This window comes from Contarinia nasturtii, unplaced genomic scaffold, assembly GCF_009176525.2.
Source record: "Contarinia nasturtii isolate CC-2019 unplaced genomic scaffold, AAFC_CNas_1.1 Cnas_scaffold_129, whole genome shotgun sequence".
In the NCBI taxonomy this organism is placed as follows: domain Eukaryota; kingdom Metazoa; phylum Arthropoda; class Insecta; order Diptera; family Cecidomyiidae; genus Contarinia; species Contarinia nasturtii.
This window is the reverse complement of record NW_022197486.1, coordinates 13,056,631-13,074,654: the sequence shown is the minus strand read 5'-3', so window position 1 is coordinate 13,074,654 and position 18,024 is coordinate 13,056,631. Positions and strand designations below refer to the sequence as shown.

General features: G+C 34.1%; 2 protein-coding genes across 7 annotated transcripts in view; one reads left to right on the top strand and one right to left on the bottom strand.

Annotated features, from left to right (window-relative positions):
• The window catches only part of LOC116345972, an 80,584-nt gene that overhangs the window by 44,669 nt on the left and 17,891 nt on the right, over positions 1 to 18,024 (bottom strand). The window contains exon 7 of the mRNA XM_031775822.1: positions 16,221 to 16,380. Within this exon, the coding sequence (XP_031631682.1) occupies positions 16,221 to 16,380 (160 nt within the window). The remainder of the gene's footprint in view (positions 1 to 16,220; positions 16,381 to 18,024) is intronic.
• On the top strand, positions 2,643 to 8,740 carry LOC116345981 (putative inorganic phosphate cotransporter). Of its 6 annotated transcripts, XM_031775863.1 has the most exons (8): positions 5,262 to 5,632; positions 5,690 to 5,837; positions 5,948 to 6,607; positions 6,691 to 6,812; positions 6,959 to 7,639; positions 7,730 to 8,113; positions 8,274 to 8,460; positions 8,570 to 8,740. In XM_031775863.1, exons 3-8 carry the CDS (start codon positions 6,481 to 6,483, stop codon positions 8,611 to 8,613), a joined length of 1,545 nt encoding a protein of 514 aa, XP_031631723.1. In that variant the 5' UTR covers positions 5,262 to 5,632; positions 5,690 to 5,837; positions 5,948 to 6,480; the 3' UTR covers positions 8,614 to 8,740. The 6 variants fall into 6 exon arrangements, with proteins under 6 accessions (XP_031631713.1, XP_031631731.1, XP_031631740.1 ...); XM_031775853.1 differs by lacking the exons at positions 5,262 to 5,632; positions 5,690 to 5,837 and adding an exon at positions 2,643 to 2,913; XM_031775871.1 differs by lacking the exons at positions 5,262 to 5,632; positions 5,690 to 5,837 and adding an exon at positions 2,643 to 2,979.

Here is an 18,024-nt window from a genome sequence, read left to right as displayed (position 1 = left end):
CATATCATCTAAATCACGATCTGGACTTTTTTCACTGTTTGAGTGCTCTATACCGAGTCTCCGAGAGTTTCATATAAACTTGCTATGTGATGCCTATTGAATAGTAAGCGAATATCAATCGTGATTGAATCAATAGGCCTCATTTGGCTATTGCAAGGCGAGTTTATATGAAACTCTCGGAGAGTCGGTATAGAGCATAAAAAGTGAAAAAAAAAAGTCTGATTTCTTTTCTCAATTTTTATGCACAACTAAATGGCCTATATCATCTGGTGCGACTGATTGTAAAAATTAGCTATTTCTGTCACCCAAATCGTTGTTCAATGCTATCTAACTCACCCTTACATGTTATTTCTCAATGCATGGCATTGTGTTTACAAACAACGTTCTATTGACACACAACTGCGCAATAAAAATTGCTGATACAATCCATTTGATTGTTTATGAAATTTGAGAATAAGAAGTTTTTTTTCACTTTTTGTGTGTTCTATACCGAGCCTTCGGAAGTGTGAAATATTTATACCGTTAAACTACGTCGCATATCAAAGCGAAACAAAATTCTGTTACTAAAACAAGGCAGAACAGTAGCTAGTTATCAGCACAAAATGAAACTTACACATTTTGTACAATAAAAAGTCAATGTTCTTTATTCCTTTGGTAACGAAATATTGTCTCGCTTTGATATGCAACCGTTTTGAGTCGCGTTTTGATATGCGAGTAAACAATAAGTTGTTTTTATTCTAGAGCGTTCAATTTTATATCGAAATATGCAATATACAATGTTTATGAACCTAACAAAATTAGCAAAACAAATAGAGTTGTTGATTTTCTAGATTTCTGGAATTTTGGAAACGAAGACATCTTTGGTCTTCCGAATTTCAGAATAATTTATTATTGAAAAAAATGATGAGCGTGTATGCCATGTTCAATTTTTTCATTTCAATTTACAGCATCACATGTGATAACATTTAGATCGTTCCAGAGAACCAATCAAATCAAACTGTGCCAAATTTCGAACTGTTCGAAATTTTATCCGTTTCTCATCGTCAATTTTCATGTTGTTTTAGTTTTTTTTTTATTTAACTATTATGAGATGATTTTTTGACTAAAGCAACTATGTACGTTAAATGTGCGTCATTATTAGAGTTTGGCGTCATGTTTGTGTGAAAATATTCCGGATGATTGGCTTCAAAAGCAAAATCAAATCGAACGAATTGAATATGACAAACAAAAAATAGACAGATCAACGGTGTGCAAATACGGGCATGCTCTGAGCTAATTGTTTCATTTCTTCGTCTTTCAAAAATGTTCGAAGAAAATGTATAACTGAATTGTGTAAAACGCGAAAAAAATCAACACGATATTTACCGTATTTTCTCAATTATTAAACGGATGCTTTTGATCGCAAATTGATTATATTTAGATGTTTCAAAATGTAGAATTGCGTGCTCTTTCAGTTATTACATGTACATTTTTCTCATTCCTTCTTTCTCTTGTTTCGTTATCGTTTGCTGCTTAATTTTGTATGTGTACCCGCGTTTCACAAACTTTGTATTTATTTTTTATTTTTTCTCATGTTTTCCACGTGACTGTTTGCATAGATTGAATAAATAGCGTGTGATTTTTTTCTTGTAAAAATAAAACGCTCATGTACCATACGATGCACTGCACTACATTGTATCGTTTAGTTATGATGCGAGTAAGCGCGCGTACCGTCTTTTTTATCAAAATGATTTTCTTGTGCTATGTTGAACATCTGCTTTTTTATATGTGTACTTGTTCTGTGATGCTGATAAAAAAATGAGCAAGAGCACCATAGACGAAATTAATAGACGTACACAGAAAGTGAACACATTGAGATAAAAGAAATATATAACGCAAATAATGCACGGTATTACCGTGACGGTAATGATTTAGAAAATCGGTATAATAAACGTTGTTGTTTTTTCTTCTCACTTGATCTAAATAGAAAGAGAAAGAGATGTTATGCATGTTTACTTAATGTTTTTTTTTAAAAACACACACCATCGACTTCCACCCGCACGTCTCGACTTCGATTTCTGACTCAGATATACTATTGCTGGTGAAATTGCTGTGCACCTATTTCTTTCTTTTGTCTCTCTTTCCCTCCTGCAATTATCTACTCTCTCTCTTTTTCGTCTGTACAGAATTCGATTTCGTTTATTTTCTTCGGCAATATATGAACTGTGTCTGTTTACAGTTCAACATTTACGCGTTCAATGACGACAAATCACATTGGCATTGAACTAGAATGCACTTATTCAACCAAGTGAGTGAATATTCCGCTTTGCTGAATGTATTGCGGCTTTTATATAGCTTTTATTTGCGATGCCGGCAATTTGTTGCAATTACCCCATGCTGTTATTTATCATAAACAAAACAAGCAAATGTATAACAATGTTCAAAACGCGAAATTACTCTTGGAGCGTCGTTGCTATATGGCAAAAGGAATAGACGAACTAATGAAAGAAGGTTAAAGAAACTAAAAATGCATTCAATTTAGTGAATGTGAATCGTTGTGTTGCGTGAAAATTGATTTTGGTTGCATTTGTTTTCTATTCAAAAGAAAGTTACAAAAAAACGGTTCGATTACCAATACAGAAAAATCCAGTGCATGGAACAAACGCATTGAATTGCACCAAACAGTATCAACATTATTGCAGCCGTAACAGTCGTTCGAGAAAAAAAAAACATACAATAGCATTTTCAGTTCGATTTTGAAATTAGTGTATACTCGATCCACGCAGTGTAAACAACAAATTCGATTTATAACTTTTAAAAAAACGAAGAAGAAGAAGACAACGAAGTAGCAGCAGCAAATAAACAAAGTGTTCGTGATTGAAAAGTGCATAACGTCAAACGTATTTTTTAAGGTTTTTTACAGTTGTATTCAAGGTGATTTTTTTACCGAATATTATTCAGCTTTGTGGTTGGGACAATTCAATTTCACATTTTGTAAAGGTTATAAATTTATTTTTAAAAGATATTGTATTATTATTAACTGATAAATATAATAATTCAAATTATCTGATAAATTTCGTTGGAAATCCCAAACACGATTAAAATTTTTTTAATGTAATCTTTGATTTTATGATTGGCAAGTATATGAGTAAGAGAAACGCCGCCAAAACAAAAAGCAAAATAACACGATTTTAAACTGGTGAAGAATGCTCAATTTTAATTACATTTAATAGTGTGCACCATGCAATTTTTGTTGATTTGCGGTCAACAATAGAGTCCATCGAAATGAATAAAATTATTCGGCGACATTATCTTAAAATGTTCATGTTTGTGCGTGGGAAGATAACTGTTGGAGAAATTGTCATCTGTTAGCTAACGATGGAATTTGTGGGTATAATTGATTTAAATGACAATGTTAAGATGTTTTGGCATCGCAATGAATCATTAGTGTGTGCAATGATAACAAGAACAAAATTGTTTGTTCAAATTTGGAATTGAGTGGCCGTTTTCCGATATCGTCAATTAGATTAAATCGATTATTTTGATGATTAGAAATGACACAGTTATATTGAACCTGATTTGACAGAAATTCGATTTCTATTCAAATTATCTGAGGTCAGCATGTTTATGAATTTTTAAGATTATTCATTTGTCGATTATTTTTAATTCAATTGTGTTTCATCACTCGGTCAATTTCAAAGTGGGACACAATTTGCGAATGTTGATAAACACTGAAAGATAGTCTATATCAAATATCAATAAATATTGAATACATTCGATAATTTTTCGTACATACAATCTATTTTCGAAAAATAAAACTCGTTTTTTGTCTGTTTAAGTATTTCTATGTTTCAGACGGAATTGTGATAAATGAAAAAATGGCAACGACGAAAACCCGCTTACTGGAAAGTTTTCTTATGTAATCTTATAGACGTGAACTTGCACTATAAAACTTGTAGAATAATTGCACGACGTTTATTGATAAGTCACTAGCTAATAGAAGCAGCGAAAAGCAAAAGAAAAAAAAGAATACAGTGCGCCACTTTTCAACGAAACGAAATAAAAAGAAGCGAAGCGTACGACGTGTGTTCAATTTTGCGAACACGAAATAATCAATGTTGCGGTTTTTAAAAAAGAAAATAAAATGATAAAACTCTCAGTCTTTTAAGTTTTTGTTTCGGATGTTGTTGTTGTTGCTTTTCTTGTTATTGATTAACTTCTCCATGCGGTGGTGGCTAGAGCAAAAAACTCATTACCGCTTTTTGCGCCATCTTCCTGAATTTACTCTACTGTTCATTTGACCCGTGTGTGTACCAAAAAGTCACACGAACAGTAGTGTATATTCAGGAAATGAGATGGCACAAGAAGTGGTAATGAGTTTTTTGCTCTTGCCGCCACCGTATGACCATCTCAACACGTTTTTCATTTCTGCGTCATTCTTGTTTGTAATTTTAGTTTCGATTTTTGCTGTTGACTCTGTTGGCTCATTAATCGGCTAATGCGCATTGCAGGAGATAAGGAGTTACACTTTGGATTTTTTCTGTCGCTTCATTCATTTTGCATTCTTTTTTCTGTCTGTTTTTAAACAGTACACCCGGATAGAATGACCCACAAGGCGAACATGGGAGATTTCTAAACTGTTTTCTTACGACGAGACGATGAATTTCTATTATTTCTGTAATTTACTATTTTTATTACTATACATTCTTTTGATTGAAATACACTCAGCTCAAATCAACTTGGTTTGTTTATTATAGACACCCCATAGGACATGCTGTTTTCTTATCACCGTTTCTCTAGTGTTTTCTTTCTTTCTCCCTCTCTTTCCCTCTCTGTCTCGTTGCCTTTCAAAAAAATCAGTATTATTTATGGCTTTTGTTTTAAACACCATATATCTTGATTAGATTGTATAGTAAAGAATTTAATTATTCTTTATACAATACTGTCATTTTTATCTCTCTCTCTCTTTCTCTGCAAATTTGATTCATCAATAATTATGATTGAATTGAGAATGAGCATATATAAGCACATTCAAACTACGAATGCCGTGTGCGTTATAGCAAATCGCGCTTTATTTGGAGATATAGCGCTGAGCCGACTGGAATTTTTTTCTACTATATTTCTACATTGCAACGCGGTATGGCGTTTATTTGATGCTCTCCCGCCATATATAATAAATTTCATTCAGTCACGAGCTGGAGCAAATTCATAAAAGTATTTATTTATTTTTTGTTATTTGTTCGTTTATTATTATTTTTTTTGTATAAAATTTCACGAACCCAACCATGAATTAAAATTAAGTTTCATGGATTTAATTAATTTTAAATAAAAGCAGTGTGGTCAATCATAGCATATATACACAATTGTTTTAAGTAAATCATGGAACAAAGTGAATATTACTGCTGCTACATGAATTTTGGATACTAAAAAGATAAATTTAAGCACGATTTATAGATTTGCGATTTTTTCTTTCAAATCGGTTTGCTGCGATATATACATGAACATCATAACAAAATTGACCGTCAATTTGGATGTGATGATAAGCGGATAAGGTCATAAGCGTGTTCAATCCGTTGTTCCATATTTTCACTCTATTGACAAGTAACAACAATCGGATTCTTTGTTGTTTCAACACCGTCAAGAATTCAAAAAGGTGATAATTAACCATTTTACTTATTGCATACCGTAAAAACACAATTTTTTTGCTTAGATTTTTGTTGTCACTTTATTTTCGTCGATTGCTTAATTGAATCGAATGCTGAATTCGAATCAGGTGGTGAAGCGTGTTGCTACTTTTGATTTTCCAAAAATGGAATCACTTACTGACCAGTTCAAACTACATATTTGTACTCGGTCTGGTAAAACATGTTTTTTTTCTTCATTTTTTACATAGTCAACATATTTCATCTCATATCATTCAATATATTAATTTTAATTTTTTGTTGTTGTTGTTGTATATTTTGCACAGATTATAATTGCCAAATGGGAATAATTCTATTTCGTACGACTGGTGAAGTGTTGACTTGGTGGCAGTGTGTTGTTCATGAGTGAATACCGGCAATTGTGTTTTTTTACTCGTGACTCAGATTAGAGACAGAAGGAGAGTGAGCAAAAATGCATTAAAATCGTCACGAGTTCGAATCTCGTTATATTTTTCCAAATTTGAGCATAAATCGTTTGTTTTTTGTTTATATATTTTGCGGTGGGAATTTAATTGCGCCATAATTATTTTAATTGAACTGCATACTACTTTTCGACGTTTTGTGTAAAGTCCAGATCATATTGGTGTTGTTTTCATCGGTTTTCCGTGTTTAAGTGCTTAAGATTACAATCATAAATTTTGTTTAGTGTAAAATTGTGTTTAAATGAAAAGAAGCGCCCACAGACTTGATTTTTGTTGTTGTTATAAATCAGTTGAAAAGCATTGTGCATGAAAGAGAGATAGAGAAAGTTGTGAAGAACTTAAATTTGTATAAGAAAACGTGAGTGGAATCATCCATAATGCAGGATAAAGAGTTGTTTAACGGTGTTACTGGAAGATATACGGATTGCATGGACGAGAATGGTATTGTGAAGAAGAATGGCGTTGACACGGAGAATGCATCAAAAAGCGATTCACTGCGGCCACGTAAGCTAACCTTTTTCCATCATTTTTTTTTCATTTAACAAAGGGAATAAAATTAAGTACATGTTGAAACAACAATTTTTTAGCTGGTTTTGGCATTCGACATTTGCAGATATTATTATTGTTCAGTGGACTTTTCATGTCATATGCATTGCGTGTTAATATATCAGTTGGAATTGTTGCAATGGTAGATAAATCATCACCGAATGTGAGTGTTTTTTTGTTTGTGTAAATCCAGCTATAGTAGTATTTGCATAAGCCTTTGAGAAATTGAATGAAAATAGCTCAGATGCATTTTACATAATCATCTCTTAATAATAATAATAATAGAGATAATTTATTGATTAAACATAGACATATAACTGGGACAAAAAACAACAAGGGCTGATATTGAGTAGCTTTTTCTGGGGCTATCTTCTGGCACAAATACCTCTCTCTGAGCTTGCAAAACGCTTTGGTGGAAAACTATTGTTAACCATTGCATCAATTGTGTGCGCCGTTTTGACCGTATTGACACCTTGGATGGCATCAATCGATTGGAAAATGATGTTACTCTCGCGTGCACTTCAAGGTCTATTTCAAGGTGCTTACTATCCATGCGTGCATACATTACTTTCCAAGTGGGTGCATCCAATGGAACGTGGCACTCTCACAACAATTACATATTCAGGCACCCAAGCGGGTAGTGTTGTAATGCTCGCTGTAAGCGGTTTATTTGCATCGTCAACAATGGGATGGCCGAGCATATTCTACTTTAGCGGCGGTGGTACACTTATTTGGACAGTATTTTGGGTGTTTTTTGGTTCAAGTTCGCCGGCTGAATGCACACGAATTTCCATCGATGAAAAGAAATTCATTGAATCAATGCCCGGCTCCAGTCATTGTCAATTAAAAACACCATGGTCAAGCATATTACGATCGGTACCAGTCATTGCACTCATTATTGTTCATGCGACTCAATGTTGGGGATTTTGGTCCTTGTTAACCGAAACGCCATCATATTTGGTGCAAATTTTCAAATTCGACATAAAAACGGTATAATATTTTTTGTTTAAAATCAATTTCATTCGTGATTGATTAGTTAAATATATTGATTTTTTTTTCTTCTCTTTGCTTCAAATACAGAATTCACTATTATCTGCTCTACCATATTTGGCGATGTGGCTCGTTAGCTTAGCGGTTTGTCCATTATCCGATTATCTCATCAATCATGGACACATTGGAATTACAAATGGTCGCAAATTATTTAATTCACTCGGACATTGGATTCCAGCATTGTCGCTTATCATTTTACCCTTTTTAAAAGATCCAACACATGCCATTGTCATGCTAACTATTGCCATCGGAATGAATGGTTTCACGTATTGTGGATATATTTGTAATCACATGGATTTATCGCCAAATTTTGCCGGCGGTTTAATGGGATTGACAAATACTTTGGCAAATATTATGAGCATTTTGGGTCCACTTGCAGTTGGATATATCCTCACCGACGACAATGATATCGATGTACGTGGTAGCATTATAATAGAACGAAAAGAAATAAGAGATAAATCTGATCTGTTTTTTTAATAAATTTATCGTCAAAAAATGTAGTCGTCGGCATTTGCCATTTCATGGACATTTATGGCATTTATGGTTCTTTTTTCTCATTGCCTTTCATCTTTAGGTAAAAATGAGCGAATGGAAAAGCATCTTTTTTATTGCGGCAGCATTCTTTTTCTTGGGTAATTTAATATTTGTGATATTTGGAAAAGCGTCAATTCAACCATGGAACGATGAGATTGAACAACAACAAAAACTGCCTCAACAACAAGTACAAACGACCGCAGTCCACCAAGATGACGAAAGACTTGGTAAGAGTCCTTTTTTGAAACTTGATACACCGCCAACTATCAAAAAACGAACACTCAATTTCTTTTTTTTTACGAACAATTAACTGTTTATTTCGTTTATTTTATACAGGTTCCCATATAAATATCATCAGAGTTAATAGCTGCGACAAATGAGCCTATAAGTGAATTTGTAACGAAACCAAAAAAAATATTTATAAGTAATTTGTAGTCTCTTAGATATTTCAAATATAATAGAAATGTCAAGTTTTATCACAAATCGTGACATATTCGAATAATAACAATTAAAATGTCTTTATTCCCTTCAACTAAGTTCTAATGACATGGACTTGTTGCGGAAATTGAAAAGTTTAGTAGCTTAGTGGCGCTATGTCGTCGTTTATTTGATAGGCAAGTAATTGGTTCAGTTTGAATGATCTCACAAATGTCGTGTCAACAATTTTATATTGCGGCCTGCGCACGTGTAATATAAAATCAATGGCAATTCGAGCGTTGGGTGTAACACTTGTGTGAAATATTTACCGATATGACAGGTAATTGAACATTTTTTTTACCACAATAAAACACTTAAATAAGAAAATTGACAAGCGATATGGGTATACTGTGCATAATTTTTTTAATCGTTTGTGTGCATTGTCATAACATTTGAATGATAAGAGCCATTTTATCGGTTCATGTTTTGTTTGGGTTGATGCACGAACCATTCAGATTTGATCAAATCGGATCTTTTTCCATGTGTAAAATGCCAAGAGTGACAATAATTCATTTTATTATCGGCTATGTGATTTGCGTACGTATTTAATTATTTTGAAAATAAATTCACAAATGGATTGTAATGTGGTGTGATGTAATCAAACCAAATGTATTCGAATGCAATAATATTTAGTTAGTAGTTGTGCGATGCCAAATTAGTTTCAATCGATATTTATAAACCACTTACGGTTGCCGTAATATACAGGGTGGGCCAGTGAAACTGATATTTTTTTTCGTAACTACGTAGCCCACAACTACAATACTTTCCAATCACTCTTTTTTTTACCGTTATGTTTATTCATGCTTTGGCTATGCACTGTGATGATGCACATTATTGCGCAGTTCTTGTTTACTCGTTTTGAATTTGCACAAAAAAGGTTTGCGACAAGTTGATATTTTTCGGAAGCTTCAGATCGATAATATCAACTTGAAATTTATTCAGCGCACTATAAAACGATACAACTTGTATCATAAGGAACGTCGAACAGTCGAGAAAAAGTTCGTTGGAACATCAAAAGAAGCGCTAGAATCTTGGCTGGTGAGCACAATATCAGTCGCACTTCAATGCGATGAGTGTTAAAAGAAGATTTGGGAGTGAAACCATTAAAAAAATCCCGAAAACATAGTCTGACAATCAAAAATAAGCAAGACAGAAAGTGAAAATGCAAAGATCTTGTACGCCGGCACGCAACCTCAAATATTGTTTTTTCAGACGAGAAGTTGTTCCTTTTGCAGCCAAGTCTCAATGCGCAAAATGATCGTTTTTATGCAGCGACAATTGAGGACATTCCTAAAGATGAGTTAGTCGTTGAACGATTTCAATATGTGTCGAGTGTCTTGGTTTGGGGCGCCGTTTCGACCGGCCACAAATTTCCCCTTGTTTTCGTTGAAAAAGGCGTTAAAATTAACGCAGCTGTGTATGAAGAAGAAATATTGCGCAATAGCTTGTTGCCACATGCCTAAACTGTGTTTGGTGATGAACCATGGGTGTTTCAGCAAGTTGGCGCACCGGCCCATCGAGCAAACCAAGTGCAACAATGGTTAAGAGAAAATGTAACTTATTTTATTGATAAAGATGAGTGGCCCCCATGGTCTCCAGACCTAATTCCATTGGATTATTTTGTGTGAGGCTACATTCAATCGAAGCTAAATGATCCGAAGATTAAAAAAATCACAACATTGGATTCATTCAAAAACAAAATCTTCAAAATTTGGAACGATATTCCCATCGAAATGGTGCGTACCGCGTGTAAATCGTTTTTACGACGTTTGCGTTTGTGGGCCCGTTTAAGCATAAATAAAAATATCAGTTTCACTGGCCCACCCTGTACAATTGAACATTTGTTGCAAGAGTCGATAAACCAAACTTGGCATAAGCTGTTACTTGATAAGTTTATTAAACAATTCATATAATACTTGATGAATTTCGTGGAGATTCTCGTGATTTTGCTCTCGCTTGGTGTTATTCAAATAAACATTTTAATATGTAAATAAACATACGGAGGCCGTTGGCTGTATTGTTCAATCCTCTTTTACATCATTGAGAAATATACATACATATGCCGTGTATATATATATATGCCGAAATGGATTTATCATTAACATTTCATGGAAATCACTATTGATGTGATGTGTGTATATAAGATTTCAATATGCGATTGAAATAGTTTCAGCAATGATAAATACAATAGAACTTCAATATTTCTCCACAAACTAACTTTCAATAGCATACCTTGCTAAATGTGTGTATACCCATTTCAAAACATTGGTGTAATTAATTCCAATGATAATAAACGCCATTTAGAAACAAAGCTCAGACAAAACTTGGGCTCATTTGATATGCCACAATCGAATATCCGGACTTCGTTATCCACGGCATTTTACCATCAACCATATTTCCACTCTAAAGTCTAAACATCTGTATCTTCCACAATTTTCTCATTTCATTCCGTTTATATCGATGGTTTTACATCTATTTGATACCATTCGCCAATTTGAACTAGTTTTTGTTAATATCCTATGACTATAATGCAATAATCTATGGCCTATATACCAAAGTGTTGCCGAACACAAAATCGATACACTTACACTCGCTCTCCATCTTCCCTCATACAGCGAGTGTACAATTTTACTAACTTAAGTAAGTAAAAAATCACCTAAAATCGCTGTTAACAACACATCGTTAAGCGAAATGAGCAAAAAAACGTGTGGGTATACTTTTTGTTCACTTTCTTTCTCTCCGCGTTTCACCTCTATTTATGATAAAGTTTATGAGACTCATTGACATCGTGCCGCTTTAAAGTGTGCTTTCGACGTGTACTTGAATCTATTTGTGATTTATGCTCCAAATAATAATATTTTCGAAACTTTTTTTGCTTAAAAAAAAACCAACTCGAGTGAAAAAAAAACAGAAATGGCGATGAAAATGAAATGCTTTAACACATATTTTGGTATATCACCGAGGGAAAATGTGACCCTGTCACTAAGTTTATCAACCGTGGAAGGTAAAATATTCGCTTTGGTCAAAATACATGTATGTGTTCAAAAATATCGGTAAATGTGATCAAGTCCTTGGTTCCTTGAAAATACATCATTTTTCTTTTCCGCACACACCTAGTGTGAAAGGGGAAAGTATTGCAATGGGTCAAAATTTACGAAACCTCAAAAACCCGAATCAGGCCGTTTTGAGCATGGTTGGTGTGGGTCTGTTTCACGTCGTACGTCGTACGTTGTCCGCCGTACGCAAAATTTATCCATCGATTATCTCAACCCCCAGAAAAGTTATTTAAAATCTGACTGTACAGGATGATTGGGGGTCCCGAGGAATAGAAATCATTAGATTTTGAGCGATTTTGGTCGATGGAAAAAATTGTCATGCCTGGAGTGATACCTATGAAAAAGAGTCCAATTTTCGTCCAAAAGTCATACTTAATGTAGACTTAAACACTCAAAAATATGTATTGGGGGGTTTTTTGGCACGAGAAAACCGAATCCGAGGTTAACTTTGAGATACAATCACTTTTTGATACAGTTTTCTTGAAAAAATCACCAAAAAATTGCATTTTTGTATGGGAGCCATGCCGTCACCTTAATGACGTGAAACTTTGCACAGACTATTTTTTGCACAAAAAAATAACATTCTGAAAGTTTGATAAGATTTTAATCAAAATTAGGAGTACCTCCCATACAAAATTTTCAATTTTTGGTTCAAAAAAGAATCTTGTATGGGAGGTACTCATAATTTTCGTTGAAATTTCTCCAAACTTTTCGAATGGTTTTTTTTGTGAAAAAAATAACCTGTGCAAAGTTTCACGTGCTTACGATACCATACAGGTATGATTCCCATACAAAAATCCATTTTGTTTTACTTTTGTATGAAAAGTGTTTCAAAAATAATGTTTATGGCAAAATTAACGTCAGACATATTTTTTATAGTGTTTTATAGAAAATAGAATTCTTTCAAATGTCGTACAAATGGGTTCATCATGAAGTGTGAAAAATCTTTTCCGAGTATTTCTGCTATTAAATAAAAGAATATTTCGATGCCAAAGTTGAAACATATTTTTTGGTCTCGAACTTTACGCCGCTTGAAAGGCTTGAAAAATCGAACAAATATTATTTTGAAATAGCTTAATAGAATACGCATCTACCACCGTGCGGAAAAGTTCGTCTTACTCCTGTAAGACTCTTTATTTCTAAATGATTTTACATATTTTCATTTCTGAGAAGAAGAAAAAAACTCAATTTATTTTACATATTTCTTTTTTGCTCTGACGCCAAGATGCTATTTATTCTCTCGCTAAGCATATTTTATTAAATGTAGAATGCACAGCAACAATATGTTCGTGGGAAATACTTAAGAAATTATCTGGCATTAGAGCAAATGTGCTCTTAGGGTAACATGGCTCAATAATGTATTTAACAAAAGGAAGACAAGGCGGGAAACGACTACGACGATGACTACCGAAGTAAATCACGAGAGAATATTTTCTCTATTTGCCAACACGATTTTCTTCAATTTTATTTTCATTCTATTTCCTTCTCGTTCTCTTTTCTTGCATTTACCGATGATTTTTTTTTTTATCACCGGAAAACATTCAATTTTTATGCAATCAATAATCAACATAGAAGAGCCGAAGTACTATTTTCCTTCTCTCTCTCTTTGTCTCTTTCTCTTGTTCAATCCAATGGAAAATGGACTACATGTATATGATATGCAATGTAACCTACATCTATGGTTGCAAAACGGCGCGCACCGAGCAAGAAGAAGAAGAAGAAGAAGAAGAAAGTGCATACACACCAACTCCTTCGACTCGAAAGGAAATTGCCGGATAAGAATCCATGTAACTATTTAAACATCGTATGTTTCGAAGTGACTTGAAATGCGTTTAGTAGAGTGTGCACAAGGCATAAATGAAACCGTGCAAAATAAAGAGAAGAAGAGGCAATAGGCAAAAAAGCGCCAACACATAGCGTTTCATACAAAATCGTACAAAAGCAAGAGAAGTGGGTATACACATGCACTTAATGCATAAAATAAATACGATAAAGAATTTAACGCTATGCTTTCGGATATAAATTGTTTTGAAAACAGGAAGAATAACGGAAATTCCTTTTACAGAGAATTTTGCGGTTTATATTCGTTTCAGTTATATCTTTATGAAATACATGTTTTTTTTTGTTCTGGCGCTACGTTCAGTTTCGTTTACTCTTACTTTTCTATTTGTTCTTTTTGGATCTAATTTAGTTGAGAGTGAATTTTCTTTGTATATTTTGTGATTATGTGTAAGTACTCAACTTCATAGAGTTGTTCATTTGTCGTTATTATTACGCGGCTTGTTGCTGCCCCAAACACCAATAGTAATTTCCGGTGTGAGAATGGAATGGAATGAAAAAAGCAAATACTGTTGCCGCACACTACATTCGTTTGCACCCGCGTCCACTAAGATATTTATCTATGGTCTCGCGCCAAAAAAAAAACTATCCAATTGAGGGCAGCACGCCAAGTTAAATGCGATTCTTTAATAAATCTTAAGTTAGATTTTTCAATTTCATGCATGACTGTTATGCTTTCTCTCTCTCTTTATTCGTTCCTCTCAGTTCCATTCAGGCCATACGTTGTTGCACACTTCACTTTTTACTTATTCCACTTTATTCGTTTATATTAAATATTTCCCAGCATCTACCGTATTCATATCAACACAAATATTATGTATGTTTCGTCGTCGTATTTTTGTCATGTGTCAGAAAAAAGATTGCATATTTCTTAAATTGCTCAAAAATCATTCGACATAGATTGAATGATGAAACATTTTTTTTCTTATCGTCTTAACTGTTCAGCAATGGTGCAGTCGAGTGAGTTTAGAAGTGGTTCAGGTTTTATTTTCCCTATTTATTCATCTTTCCATTGCTGTTGAATACTTTATTCAAATAAAATTCCACCAAGTAGTATGTTACAATGCGAATTATTTAACAGACTGCACTATCCTAACTACACCCAATTCATTGAACGCCAAATTCGTAGTTGACTCTTTTTCCACTATCAGTCCACCAACTGCAGAGATGAAATTTTTTTGAGAAAAGAATTTAATAAAAAAGTTTCACTCTAAATACGACATCATTTTATTCCCGGTTTTTTTCTTTCTCGTAAAAAACGTGTAATATTGTACGCACATGTTACTATCGAACGAAACGTGCTACAAGTTGTATAGCTTAGTAAGTGGTTAGATTTCTCGAGTTCATTCAATTTATTTCGATTGAATAAGACAACCAGCACCAAAGCGTTGAAAACCCTCCCAAAATTTTAAATAAGTATAATAAGAACAACAGCAACAAGACAAGAAATGTGGGAGTTATTGCATTTGGATGCCAATTTCAAAGACATCTAACCTGTTTGCATAACACAGTTTCGGAACTAACAAAATATAGATAGAAACCATACACGGGCAAGGAAGAAATTTGAGGGGGTCCATCCGAAAAAAAATTCCCTATCTCGCACAAAATTGAAGAGCAAAAAGAGCCTTCCCTTTCTTTTTGGAAAAACCCTAGCAAATTGAAGGAATATTCGCTTGCCGCCGAGGGGAGTGAAGTTCGGACGATTTAAGGGGGTCTTCCAAGCCTACAATCCTGTGCCCATGTATGATACAAACTTCAAATGGAGATAACAACGAAATTCATGGTGCTTAGTGTTAGTGTGCACAAGACAAATGATGGTAACTTTTAAAATAAATAGATGGAAAATTTAATTTAACGATTTTAAATTCTGTGCAGACAAGTGGACAGCGTCAATGTAATTTTTCGTGATGAGCAAACGCCCAATCACTATCATAAACTACAAGCGGACATAGTAATCTGCCACAACAATGAAATCCCTACTACCGTGCTAGATGGTGTCGACACGAGTGGACGGATTTTTAAATTTATTTGAACGACGCCATGTTATTATACTCCATTACAACGTACATGTAACAGAAGAAACACACAGTCCATGTTTTTTTTCAAAATACCGTCACCAATGTCGACACCATTTGACATCAAAATTTTGACAGTAAAAATATGTGTTATTGTTGTTGTCGTTTCACTGCTGTGTAATCTGCAATCCAATTTGTATTATTTGGTTAGTAGTCAGAGAAATTGAACAGAGTGAAACACGGAATGGTAAAATGCCATTTTACCTGGCCCAAAATAGTTTCAGTGTAAAATCATTGTCAAATTTATCCGAGTTTGTAAAAAAAATGTAATTTTTTCGGGGAATAAATTCATATCTGATCTCAAATGAGGTCAATAGCCATAAATTTATAATTTATTTGTTCAAAGGAATGCCATTGATGCTATTCGTAGCTCATAATACCAACGTAACAATCCTTGATTTTTTCATTTTTCGACAAAATGGTAAATGATTAAATTTCTATGTAAACTATTGCTTCCATGCTTTCTTTAAATTTATTTCGACGAGCTCACAAAGGCTGATCGAATCAAAGCCAGGAATTTTAATAATGAATGTCACTCACCTGTACGGTTTTTTTGCGTCCTTTTATGCAATCTGGATCGTTGGATATGTCCTCATCGATGGCATTTCGTAGTGTTGTAATTAGAATGCTCTTGAATTCGGTCAAATATTCGTCATGGCTCACACACTCTGGATCAATATCTACTGGTTCACCATTCACGCTGTGTGTGTTTTTTTACCGTTGAAAATACCAAGATATGCAATATCGCAAACAAAATCAATAAAAACCATATGTGCGCACCACATTAAGCGGTCAAATGTTCAGTGTTTGGTCATAGGTTTCAATATAAAATTGCATCGTATAGTTTTCATAGTATCCAAAAGCAGCAGAGAAAAAAAACAGTAAAACAATAAAGGAAAATGAAAATCGTGTTGCAGTCAAAAGCAAACAAAAAAGTGTCATTTTTTCTTTAAGGCCCTTAACAATTTATGCGTATAATTTATTTGGGAAAAATATTTGAATTGTGTGTACCAAGCGAATCCAAAAGCCATATGTATTCTCGAATCGCTTACAAATGATAGCGAGCACGTATGAATGTCATTTGTTTTCATAGTTGCTGGTGAATGAAAATCTGCTATAAGTAAATATTGAAATGATATTTGGCATCATCATATACCCTTTCTCTCTAGAGTACGCATTTTCTTTCGTGTTTTTGCTTCACATTTTGTTTATCGCGTGTAACACGTTTGGCAAAAATTCACACGAGAAAAATGCCAGTTAGATACATTCAAATGTGAAACTGGCAACGCAAAGCAGGTTAAACAAAAGCGATCATTTCAGACGTGTTTCTAAGCACATAAAAAATATAAGCGCCTCACAAAAGTCCATTTTCACTGAATTATGACATGCCACAAAGATTACCCGGAGAAAATAGACAACATGAAGGAAGCTGAAAATAGAATTACGTGGTCGTTTGCTGTGTTGAAGATACAAAAAGTACGCGTGCAAACAATGAAAGTATTAAGGCGTAAAATCTTCCACAAGCATAAAAAATATGGATTTGGTTCCATGTAGCCTACATGATGTAGGTATGAAAGTATGCATATACCGACGTACACACACCAAAAAAATTAAGTGCAAAAAATAGAAAATGCTAATTTGCATTATGAGAATAGCGGAGACGATGACGAAAAAAGAATACAAATACAATAAAAAAGGTTGGAGAATATATCTTGTGCGTGTTTGCGTGGTTCATTGTTGGTGTGCAACTGCATCGCAGATTAAATTTTCGACGAAATGATTTTTTATGTCCTGTTCACGCTCTGCTCGCACTCCATTTAAAGCAATGTATTGGGTTTCGAACACGCAGATATGCTGCCACCTGGTATCTCAAAGTTAAGCTGCTATAACGCACATATGCTTCTTGTAAATGAAGAAGAAGAGGAAAGCAATGTCTTTACATAGGGTTGAACTTATAAATGTCAGAGAGCAGCACAACTGCAGTGTTCAAAGTGCGATTGCCCTTCGGTCATGTTACCATCACTGGTAACTGGTGATGCTGTTGACCATGGAAATCATTTAAAAGTTACGGTCGCAGGCAAATGACATTGTTACTAATTGATTTAAATACGAAAATGGATATGAATTCAGAGAGAGATAGAAGAAGAGAGATAAACCGAGAGAATGCCATTAGATGAGGATTCGAATTCAGTGGAGATACATCGCATTATCGCAAAACACCGACATCAAATTACATGTACGCACACAGACACATATACACACATAGAATTTCATAATTGGTGTGTGCATTAGACACATTTGGCTTGGTGAATTGCACTTGATTCCTTCTTCTTCTTCTTCTTCT

Bases quoted from the DNA above. Each gene is read 5' to 3' on its own strand.
- LOC116345981 (XM_031775853.1), top strand. From the start codon at position 6,481: ATGCAGGATAAAGAGTTGTTTAACGGTGTTACTGGAAGATATACGGAT. The intron at 6,813-6,958 runs GTGAGTGTTTTT...GATTAAACATAG, and splicing joins TAGATAAATCATCACCGAAT to ACATATAACTGGGACAAAAA. The intron at 8,461-8,569 runs GTAAGAGTCCTT...TATTTTATACAG, and splicing joins CCAAGATGACGAAAGACTTG to GTTCCCATATAAATATCATC.